Source organism: Macrobrachium rosenbergii, chromosome 5, assembly GCF_040412425.1.
Source record: "Macrobrachium rosenbergii isolate ZJJX-2024 chromosome 5, ASM4041242v1, whole genome shotgun sequence".
In the NCBI taxonomy this organism is placed as follows: domain Eukaryota; kingdom Metazoa; phylum Arthropoda; class Malacostraca; order Decapoda; family Palaemonidae; genus Macrobrachium; species Macrobrachium rosenbergii.
This window is the reverse complement of record NC_089745.1, coordinates 56,829,745-56,841,993: the sequence shown is the minus strand read 5'-3', so window position 1 is coordinate 56,841,993 and position 12,249 is coordinate 56,829,745. Positions and strand designations below refer to the sequence as shown.

At 33.6% G+C, this 12,249-nt stretch overlaps 2 protein-coding genes across 4 annotated transcripts in view; one reads left to right on the top strand and one right to left on the bottom strand.

The window, feature by feature from the left end:
- The window catches only part of LOC136838821 (uncharacterized), a 93,481-nt gene that overhangs the window by 51,757 nt on the left and 29,475 nt on the right, over nt 1-12,249 (bottom strand). The gene's annotated exons all lie outside the window — the stretch shown is intronic.
- Nucleotides 1-12,249, top strand: part of LOC136838819 (importin subunit alpha-3-like) — a 45,129-nt gene that overhangs the window by 28,983 nt on the left and 3,897 nt on the right. The window contains exons 5-11 of one of the 2 annotated variants that reach the window (XM_067104434.1): nt 3,186-3,630; nt 4,999-5,154; nt 8,575-8,900; nt 9,177-9,256; nt 10,108-10,283; nt 10,986-11,124; nt 11,458-11,633. In XM_067104434.1, the coding sequence (XP_066960535.1) occupies nt 3,186-3,630; nt 4,999-5,154; nt 8,575-8,900; nt 9,177-9,256; nt 10,108-10,283; nt 10,986-11,124; nt 11,458-11,633 (1,498 nt within the window). The remainder of the gene's footprint in view (nt 1-3,185; nt 3,631-4,998; nt 5,155-8,574; nt 8,901-9,176; nt 9,257-10,107; nt 10,284-10,985; nt 11,125-11,457; nt 11,634-12,249) is intronic. The other variant, XM_067104435.1, reaches the window with a different exon arrangement.

The window sequence follows — 12,249 nt, the reverse complement described above, 5'->3', positions numbered from 1 at the left end:
ACATTAGCACGTCCCCCCCCCCACAACGGGCGTCGAAAGATATAGTTTTACATGATTTATTAATTACCATGAACGTCTACTTTCTCCTCTAAATCTGATGGAACTCAATAATCGGGAGTCTTTGGAGTAAGTGATTTATTTTCCCTAATATTTTTTTTCATTGGCCTAGTTTTCCAAGTCTCAGGCCAATTTAAGGGACAAAATATTTGCATTTTATCTCTAGATCTCAGGAACTGTGATAGATTTTTCAAAGTAAATTTGACCTCGACATAATGTTCAAGATATTAGGTCATTTCTAAGTGCAAATTTTTATTTTTTTTTCTCTAGTTTGTAGAAATTTGGTAGATATGTATCTTGAGGTTGGTTATTAATTTCCCAAAGCTATATTGACTTTGAGCTATTTCTAAATATTGTTTAAAATATAGTACCATATTTAATTTTTCTCTAAATCTGATGATATTAGGCAGAGGTTGTTGACTGATCTCCCCAAATATTATTACCCATATTATTTTTTTTTTTTTGTAAGTCACAGGAATATCTAAAAGCTAAAACTTTTATTTTTCATTATATTTTCTTCTGACTGTAGGTAGGTAACTGAGGGCTAGTGGCTTTTCAAAACTTATATTTTACCATGAATATTTTTCAAGGTCACAGGTCGATTTACTGAACATTTTAAACTTAACAATAGGGTTAATTTTCATTACATTAAATGCTACCCAGGTCCGCAGGCCCGTGCATGCATATACGTTACATTATATATATATATATATATATATATATATATATATATATATATATATATATATATATATATATATATATATATATATATATATATATATATATATATATATATATGTGTGTATATATATGTATATATATATATATATATATATATATATATATATATACATATATATATATATATATATATATATATATATATATATATATATATATATATATATATATATATATATATATATATATATATATATATATATATATATTATAATATATATATAAATATATGTATATATATACATATATATATATATATATATATATATATATATATATATATATATATATATATATATATATATATATATATATATATATATATTATATATATAATATATATATATATATATATATATATATATATATATATATATATATATATATATATATATATATATATATATATATATATAGAGAGAGAGAGAGAGAGAGAGAGAGAGAGAGAGAGAGAGAGAGAGAGAGATTCAGTTATAAACGACAAAAGATCCGCATGCAGTTTACGACCATGCTGTGATCATAATGAATGATTTGTCTGGCTTTACACCACACACCAAGAAGTTTCGATATATTGCAATCTGTCAGTTTTAAGCGTCACATTACTACCGTTATATGCGACTGTAGTTCGTATCGTGATTCTAGAAATTCTTATCAAATAAAACCACGAATGGATGGAAGAACACTGCACTCAGAAAGAAAGGTTTAGACTGCGTCTGTTCATTTCTCCTAAATTTTCAATAAACACAAAGCTTCCAGACTTGCGTTTCCTTTATCAGTAGTCGACTAATCGACGTTTGAAGTCGGCGAGTCGGCCAGCCTACTTCCATTACAACCCAGTCGTAAAACTACGTTACTATAGAAACCCCATAAATGTTTGAGGATTATATGTATTGCTGCGCTCCTTGTAGGTCAAACTATTCTGGTAACTGACACAGTCGGTGACGTATGCGCCACTCAAGAAGCACCTGAGTCGATACGGAGAATGCCTACTGCTGATGACGTGAATAATGAATGATTAAAAGGACAAATAATACAAAAAATATCATAATAATGTTGACGGTGACGATTATAATAAGACTACCATTATAGAAGCTCAAAATTCTTCAAATGGAGACAAACTATTCAACAAAAAATAAAAAAATCTAAATGTTTTGTAAAACGATCAACCACTGCAACGCTTCTTGTTAAGAGTGAATAAACTAGCAGGATTTTACTATCTTCACGCGTGTGTGTGAGCGGGTCTTTTTTGGTCGAAATTAGGATCAGGGTCGATATCAATTAAACTAGGCGATAAGCTTTGCATGCAAAACCTGAGTGTGATTATTGGTGTGAGCAATGTCGTTCACGTACACACCACACACAAAGCTCGGGAACAATTATGAAAGCTCTTTCTGCAAAGGATTTAAAATACATAAACATACAATAAGTACACACGCACATATTAAATGTGTATATATATATATATATATATATATATATATATATATATATATATATATATATATATATATATATAAACCATCTTTCCTAAAACCATCAATATAAAACAATTTTACGTACAATTTCTTCTATTTTGGATCTGCTCTAACATGCACTTTCAGCTAAAGAAGGTATGCAACACCAGTTTTAAAATCATTCCACAGACATATTTAAAACTACCAATACCACGAATACAAATACTGCGCTCGTCAATTAACCTTGGGGAATCGTTACTGGGTCGCGTGGTATTTAGGTCATTGGTCAATGAATGGGGCCAGAATATTTCTCCAATCCTTTTATCGACATACATACAAAATACATACGAGGATTGTTGTTGCAATAATAAGGGTGCGTCCACACTACAGTAAAACATTGTCATAAACACGTCGGTAACTTATTGCAAACACATCACAAACAGTTTGTTGCTGCAGTAATAACGATGCTTCCACACTACAGTAAAACATACCATAAGCATGCCGGTTACTTATTGCACATATATCACACAAAGTTTGAGTATTATATTACCATAACTTATTGGTAATTCTAACCAGTGCTTCATACGATTACCCAGCATTTGCCAAAGATTCGTTCTCCAACCCGTTTGTGATATGTATGTGAAAAGTTGCTGACATGTGTTTATGACATCTTTTACTGTAGTGAGACGCACCCTAATAATAATAATGTGGAAAAAATATCATGCTGTTGGTAAACACTGACATCACAAGAACTTGCTAAACTGATACAACAGTTAGGTGTAATATGATACTGACAGACAAGTAATGCCTACCCGTGCAGCTGATCCAGCTGCTTATTACAGAAGCGGGTATATTAGTAGACGATAGTGGTTCGTTGCGAGTTGGAGAATGAGTCCTCTATTCAATCTATTGTAACTGTTTATTTTCCAGACCACGAACACAGTCCGAGCTACCCCGCCGGAGTACTCCTCGGAAGGATGTGGGACACCACGATCCTCTGCCGGTCATCAAGAACCCCCATCCCGAAGCTTCCCATCCTCCTGAGGAGGCTGCAACCGAGCAACATGCGCCGCCGAATTCGAAACACGCGCCCAAAGACTCGAACCCCCAGCCAAGCACCAACAACGAAGAGCGTCATCCGCCGTCAAACCCTCCCAAAACCCCGGAACATTACCCACAGGACCAGCTGGAGATGCAACTCGAAATGCAGCGGCAGATGCAGGCCCTCATGCAACAGCAGATGCGGAAGATGCAGCAGTATTTCAGGGAACAGCAAGAGCAGCAGAGAATGCAGCAACAGCAGGAGAAAGAACAACTTATGCAACAACTTCGCGAACAGCAAGAACAACTTGAGAAGCATCAGAAGATGCAAGAGGTAAAGTTTGTTTTTAGTGAAATTATTAATGCGGCTTTCTTTTAATAAGAAAGTTATTCTGGTTTTCACTACGGGAAAATGAAAAAGAAATGTGAAGGATTAGAGAAAATAGAAGGCAGAAAGTAACACCCATCAGATATCAGATAGAGAGAGAGAGAGAGAGAGAGAGAGAGAGAGAGAGAGAGAGAGAGAGAGAGAGAGAGAGAGAGCGTATTTTGTCAATACATGACACAAAAATATACATACATCCACATCGTAAGCCACAAAGTCCAGAAAGAATAACTGACGCAAGAAAGACACAAAACATAAGAATATAAGCGTTATTTTATCTATCTATCTATATATATATATATATATATATATATATATATATATATATATATATATATATATATATGTATATAAATCTATATGTGTATATATATAATATATATGTATATGTATATGTGTATATATATATATACATATAATATATATATATTCAGTATATATACAATTTATGAATGTAGGTATGTACAGTATGTATCGCAGCCACGACTTTGGAATAAATCTATAATTTCCCATAACTTGCAATATCTATTTTTCTTTAATTTAATAATTTTCAATTAAAATATGTTTTTGTACATGTTTAGAAATCCTTACTAATTGAAAGGATGAGCTTTTAATATAGTTATCAAGTAGCAAGTTACTGAATAACACACAAAGAATATATTACAATTATTTTGAGAGTACACCACATCAAAATGACCAAAAGATTCTTGACAATCATAGCAGGCTGGTGTATACGGACAAGAGGCAAACTAATATCTGGTTAAAAAACGACCTTTTCTAACGCCTTGCTTTTAGAATGACCTTAGCAACAAAAACAATTACAGTTAACTGAAGACGAAATTTTTAATGACCCGCTTAAATATAGTATCAAAATGGCTACAAATTGTCCTGCAAAGGACAATTTCAGAATGCCTTGTAACTGTGTTTCTTGCCTTCCCATTACAGGAACTGAATAATAGAAATAAAATAAACGATGCCGAAAGTGACCACCACAAGGTAGGGTGGGTGTGTTGTAAGTATTCGAAAATATTCAAGATAATAAATATTTCTAATATATGCTCATTTTTAATTTTTTTAGATAGTTCTACTCTTCAACATTAAGGAGTGAACAAAAAATATTTATCTTCTTTAATTAAACTTTCAGACACCAACAGTGAAACTTATAATTTCAAATGAATACACCAAATGTCCTTTTCGCAAGTATAATAGGAAATAAAGTATAAGCATTTTTTTAGTCCATTTATAAATAACTTGAACAATTACTTGCCCACAAATTATAATGCTCTCGTACACATATACCAATGTATACACACACAGCCAACTCGCCTCGGCAAACCGGCAGCAGCAGGAGAAGAGACATATGCAACAGAGGAAGAACCCCCACCAGATAATGCGAACGATGGCAACGGCGACTCGAAAGAAAACCCTGAAAGGGACGAAACCACAGATAACCAAAACGAATCCCCTGATACGGTGAGAGAAGGGAGTCCTTATTTCGAATACGGCATTCGCAGCCTCTTCTGCTACAGCTTCCTTTCGTGGCGCAATTATTTATAAAGGAAAAATTATGCATATGATTGGTAATGAGAGGCTGAGCTGAGAGTTATCTTGTTTATGCTGGTTATTCAGATTTTATGTCGACGTCCTCTTCGCCCAGTAAGTCATATGCGTTAAAAAAAAAAACTCAAGGTGATTCTTCTGACACGCTAAATCAAGTAATACTTTTGACTCGAATTAAATGCAGAAGCATCATCAAGGGATACTAATGATACGTTTTACTGTGGATAAATTATAGGTTACCAGATTTATCAAGAGATACGAGTGGCAATTCTAATTAGATATCAACGGAAACTAGCGACAATTTTAAATCCAGATTAAATAAAAGATATTTCTGGTATTTCAGGAGAAAATGTATGATGGAGATAAGTATAAAACTTTTGACACAAGCTTAATTATCGAGATACTTGTGAGATTAGATAAATATAAGATACTTGTGACAAATTTAATTGTGATGGTCATTTATACAGGAACTATCACGAGATAAATGCGAAAATTTTACCCCAAATTAGTAATTATGAAATCTCGTAACAATTTAACCGCTGAAATGATCGAACTAGCTCGCGATCTTTGTGAAATTTTCAACTCCAAGGTAATAATCAAGAGATACTTGAACATTTTTTAACGTTACAAAACTAAAAAACTGATAACTAAACAATGTCAATTGTACAAAAATTGCTGAGAGATAAGCCTAATTTTAACAGCTGTAACTGCAAAAGAAACTGTTTACGACAGATGCTAATCCCTAAAGTGCCTAATGCTCCTCAACATGATCAGCTCAGCTTTCTCCATTTTGCAAAGCCACTTCTTATGCAATGCAACCATACTTTTTTTTCATACAAGACAAGAGCAAAGAGCTCAGTAGATAATTCGTTTCCCTACGACTAAATCACCCTTCATTTTGCAGCTTTCTGGGGGAAAATACTTATGCAAAATAGTCCCCACTTTAATCTTGCTTACTTCATATGAATCCGATGTATAAGACATTTTCTTCTTTTGACAAACCGTGATAAAATTGTTAAAATGGCTAGCGAAGAAAAGCTTTTGCTCCATGCTTCTCAAAAACGGTTTTGTAGCTCAGAGAAAAGTTATAATTCAGACCTGTATAAATTAGTAAGTCTGACTTTGAGGTGATACAGCAAATGATCACTTGAGATGGGCAAATCTTGTTCTCTGAAGATGATGTTAGTGATAAAGAGAAAATAAACAATTGGTTCTTGCCTAATGAGAAGTGCCGTGCCTCGTACGAAAGCCCATTGCATCAGCTGAGCTTCATGAAGTCACAAACATGAATTTGTGATTTTTTCTACAGCAAACTCTTCTGGAGTTGCAATAAATCAAATGCCGGTAACACTAACACGCTCAATTTGGGAAGTAAAAATCTGTAGCTTGATTGGTGAAGCCGCTTTGATTACGTCACTGCCTTCGGAATGAAACTGACTTCAATGCAGCCTCGGAGTGAATTTCTGCAGCTTTCTGCTTTACATTTATAGAAGTGGTGACAGTGGTGAAGCTTTGCGTGAAATCATATGGTTATGAACAACATTAACATCTCAGTTTTCTGAATTTTAACATGACCACAAAGTTTTTCTATTTGTGGGATGCCCAGCCAACTTTCTTTTTTATTTTATTCCTGGTTTTGTTTTAAACAAAACATAAAAACAAAATTGCACGCGAATTTTTTGAGTGACTTGGCACCGCTAAACTTTTAACAATAATTCTATTAAATAAATCTTGTTTTAAAATGCACTTGCTTTTGTTGAAAGATATACCTTTAATCATTTTCACTAATTTCAGATAATTTTCTTGTAAGAAAGACGGTGAGCTATAATTTTTGCACTACATAAGTTCTATTACTTTACATAATAATAATTAGCCTTAAAATTCGTTAAAAACTTGATGCACCATTTGAAATAAAAACTGTGGATAAAAAAACGAAAATATTTTTACCTGAATCCAAAAATACCAATCAAAGTTAACCATAGCAACCAGTCAATCGTTCGTTGTGTACAAATGAGCTTATGTACAAATGTGCCTATGTACCAAATGTGCTTATGTACAAATGTGCGTGAAGTGTCAAATGTATCTAATATCGCAACCAAAATTTTTTTTTTTCATTTGGAAGCTAAATCTTCAATATCCAGGTGAAGACTTTCAAAGAATGAATCAGATTCAGACTTATGAAAAAATTCAGCTTGGTGCACTGCAATAAAGAACAGTTCATCTTGCAACTGCTATTACATCCAGAATGTTACATTTCATAAAATACACCAACATGGAGGCTACTCTCTAATCACTTCTTTATATAAGGCCCAAATAATACTTCATTCTAATGCTATACGATGTTGTATACGCAAGAGCCTTAGATACTAAATAACATCTCTTGAATTACAACGTCGATATAAAAATATACACTTATATATAGACTTAATTATACGAAGTGATAAGTCCAGAAATATATATGTGGATTTTAGATAACTTTCCTCCCCAGCAAACTGTGGTGCATTAGGTTTTTAATTTCAGTAACAAACACATGACAACAGATTTACAACCTAAAATTTGTCATTCCTGAAAATCCAGTCCCACCCAAAAACGTCCTTTTATAAAAACTGTTAAAAACTAACTAAAAGGTCCTAAAAAATATCCCTTGTTCGAAATTGTAGTAGTATTTACGTTCCACTCAGACTGGACCCCTTTTTCAAATAGTATAAAAAAGGGGAGTAAGGAAATTGACAATGAAATCAAAGTGGAACCCTTGCTCGTGGACCTTTCTCCCAAGCAAGACAGTCTAAAGTTATGATACGATTTCTTCTGAAACTTCGTATAAGTATTTAATGGTAATTCACTGTCTGCACAAGGCCATAACTTGTGTAAATGCTATATCCTGCAAAATAAATAAAAACCTGTAGAATTTTACCTAAGTGAAGATCCTAAATTTCTTCTTCTTTGTCTAAATTGTTCTTACTGTGTTAAATCATTTCCTTTGTATAAAACTTGTTCTTACTGTGTTAAATCATTTCCTTTGTATAAAATTGTTCTTACTGTGTTAATTCATTTCCTTTGTATAAAACTGTTCTTACTGCGTTAACCCATCCCCTTTGTATATGATTGTTATTATTATGTTAATTCGTATTACAAATAACAGGGCTTGCAAGTGCGACTTATCTAAGCTTCACCAAGAAGCTTTGGCGTCTACGCTTTTGTTCATTTGTTTCTATTTTCCACGTTTTCTTAAATATGCAGACGAAATCAATTATTCCAACCAAACTTGGCTCCACGTCTACCACTGCTTTATCCAGTCAAGTGTATATTAAAAAATAATTTTTTTTGTCTCAGGAAAACGAAACTGCGGACACCGCGACCGAATCGAACGAAGACGGGAAAGAAGAGAAAGAAGCGGAAGGAGGAAAGGAGGACGAAAAGGATCCGAAGAACGAGGGGGGCAGCGGAGGGAAGGAGGGAGAGAAGTTTGACGACGAGGACGACATCGGAGGACTGGCGGACGATATCGTGACGGGGATGCAACACACTGACCGAAGGATACAAGTGAACAACGCCATCAAGGCCCGCCAGCTCTTGTCCAACGACAAACCGCCCGTCAAGCAGCTCATTAAGGCCGGCATATTGCCTGTCTTGGTCAAATGCATGGGCAGGCATGACATGTACGTGAACTGGCAACTTGCGACTTTAAATGCTCATTTTACTGTTAGGTGGTTATGAAGAATTCCATAAAGAATTCCATAAATAATCTCCACTGTTTATTTTCTTGTTTCTTGTAATAATACTATCTGCTTTATGCAGAGCACATGAAGAAAAACGAACTCCAATCTATTTAGAGAGAGAGAGAGAGAGAGAGAGAGAGAGAGAGAGAGAGAGAGAGAGAGAGAGAGAGAGAGAGAGTTTCAGTGGACCTTATACTTCATATTTATCAATTACAGTCCCGACCTACAACTAGAGGCTACCTGGTCAGTCACGAACATAGCATCTGGTGCATCTGATCATACCTGGGCACTTGTAGGTATGTATGTACGTCATTCCTTCTATTTCAAACTATTACGTAAATGCAATTTAGAATCAAATTCGTGAAAATAAACGACATACGCAATTAAAGCATACAATGACCTTTTACATACATACATATATATATATATATATATATATATATATATATATATATATATATATATATATATATATATATATATATATATATATATATATATATATATATATATATATATATATATATATATATATATATATATATATATATATATATATATATATATATATATATATATATATATATATATATATATATATATATATATATATATATATATATATATATATATATATATATATATATATATACATACACACATATATATATATATATATATATATATATATATATATATATATATATATATATATATATATATATATATATATATATATACACACACACACACACATTATAATATATATATATATATATATATATATATATATATATATATATATATATATATATATATATACTTTTAAAGCAACTTAGAACACGCAACCAAAATGTCAAAGTAACATTCGTAACACAACAAGAGCTCACACTGCACTGTTTCATTGTTTACTGCACACTGTTACGTTCCTTCAATAACGATGCATAAAAAATATGTAAATAATAAAGGTAACATCTTTAAGGTGGAGAAGCAGAGCCTTAAATAAGGTTAGGCTTTACTTACTTCATCTGGAAAGATCCGTTCTTTGTACAATGCATGTATCTATCCCAAGATATTATTACATGTATCTGATCCCTTTCAAGAAAACAATGATTGGAAGTCTAAAAAAAATTAACAATAATTTCAGAGGCTGGTGCGATACCACCTCTAGTCGACCTCGTCAAGAACGGAAAACAAAACGTCAAGGAGCAAGCGGTGTGGGCCATAGGAAACATTATAGGCGACGGCCCGGACTGCAGAGATGAAGCAGTAAAGAACGGAGTGATTCAGCCCCTGGTTCATCTTTTATCACCAGCCATGCCCGTAAGTATTGTATTCAAGGGATAAGGAAATATGAATGCTAAGCTCCCAGTGGTATTTTCGAGATTCTAGCCCAAATGTCTAGTCCACTTAGACCACCAGCTGCATCCATATTCCAATGGATGAACTCAAAACGGCAAAAATCAACCTATCCCAGTCATTCATTATGATGCAAGTATTTCAAAACTTCATGACAATCATCTTCATTAGACTTGATTCTAAAACAAGTAGATTGACTGTGCATGATCCTCATTCCTTTTACAAGACTTCTCGTATGTTCTACTGTATTGTAAGGCGTTTATACTTCAAAGGTCGTTTACAACTGAAAAAGATAATAGGACGGATCAGGAAATCTGGGGCAAAGTGGAGGTCGTCTACTGACGTTAACATAATTGATGCTCACCAGTTAATGTAACAGTGTAAAGTTCACACACTCCGTAATGTAATAAATGTTACTTATTTGAAGTCATAGGTTCAAAACTGCCCTTTTGTTCTCTTGAACAAATTATTATTTCACGACAAGATTTATTATTTAATCATCTAGGAAACATCAATTATTCCTTTCTGTTTTTAGTCGTCAGTCATATTCTCTCAAATGGGACAAATTGTTAGAGGGGCATAGCATTATCAAGTACACTACTTGAACGAAATAAAGTACCAGAGCCATCCAATATTAACATAAGGATTCTCTCCCCCGTCATCCAGATAACTTTGCGGCGTCAGGTATGCTGGGTTCTGACGAATTTATTCCGAGCGAAGAACCCAGACATATCTGTTGAAGACAGAAAACTTTGTGCCAATGCTCTGAGACAGCTCGTCAGTCACTATGATGCTCAGATACAAGGTAATGTATTTTAAAATTGGCAGTAATCCACTAAACCACTTTCTAAATTAGTATGGATATAAAACAGTACTGTGCAGGAAACTGCGTTTTTGTTTGTGTAATTAAATCGATGAAAGAAAGTCCATAATCGAACATGAGACTGCAAAATTTCAACACTGCAAACTACTATAAATGGTTATCTTATTGCAACTTTACTGATTTTAAACAATAATCACGAACAGTTTATCTTAATAACTACTAAAAATTTTATCAAATGACGGCTCAACGCTGGACACCAAACCTTTCAAAAGCCACGATACATGAATAGAACTAATTTCATTGTTTCATGCTCAGTGGATTCCCTGTGGGCAACAGCATACTTTGCCGACCTTGGATCTGAGGGCATCGATGACCTGATACAATGTGGTATTGTGAGGGAGCTGGTCCAGAGGCTGTACTCTAATGATGAGAGAGTCGTTGCCGCTGCCCTGAGGGCAACTGGCACCATAGCAGCTGGTAATCACGACCAGGTAAGAAAACAACAGCTTAAGTACGACATACTGGGTCAAACTTGAAACCCTATTTTGAATCCTGTAAGCTTCATGTAGTTTACAGCAGTGTTACGAACAGATCAAACCCGCTGAAAGCAAAGAGTTTCGCATCTTAGAACAATATAGCAAGAATGAGGGAACAGACTGGATGACTCATATTATCGTGATTTCCAAAATATCCATCAGGTACAACGAGGACGAAAACTATCCAAAACTCCAACAGGTATGCAGCCTAGGCTGGAAACATAAACACGCTCAGACTATATACAAAGGGGAAAAAACTTAGCTAGAAGCATCTCAGCTGAGGAGTTTTATGTTTGCCAATGATGGTTCACAGGTTATTTTGGAAATATCTATGAATATTAAAGGGACTAATTAATCAATAATACTGATAATTTCCTTTAGTGCTATTTTATCAAATCTCCACTTCAAAACACTTCTAATTCAGTAACTAAACAAATGTTAAAAAGTTAAAAAGGAAAAAAATTACTGTAATACAGAACAACCAAGTTATACAAGACCAAGTATATATTTATTAAACTTAAAGTAAACTATATAAAAATTGCAATAATCCATCTGGTATATAAAAGACGAT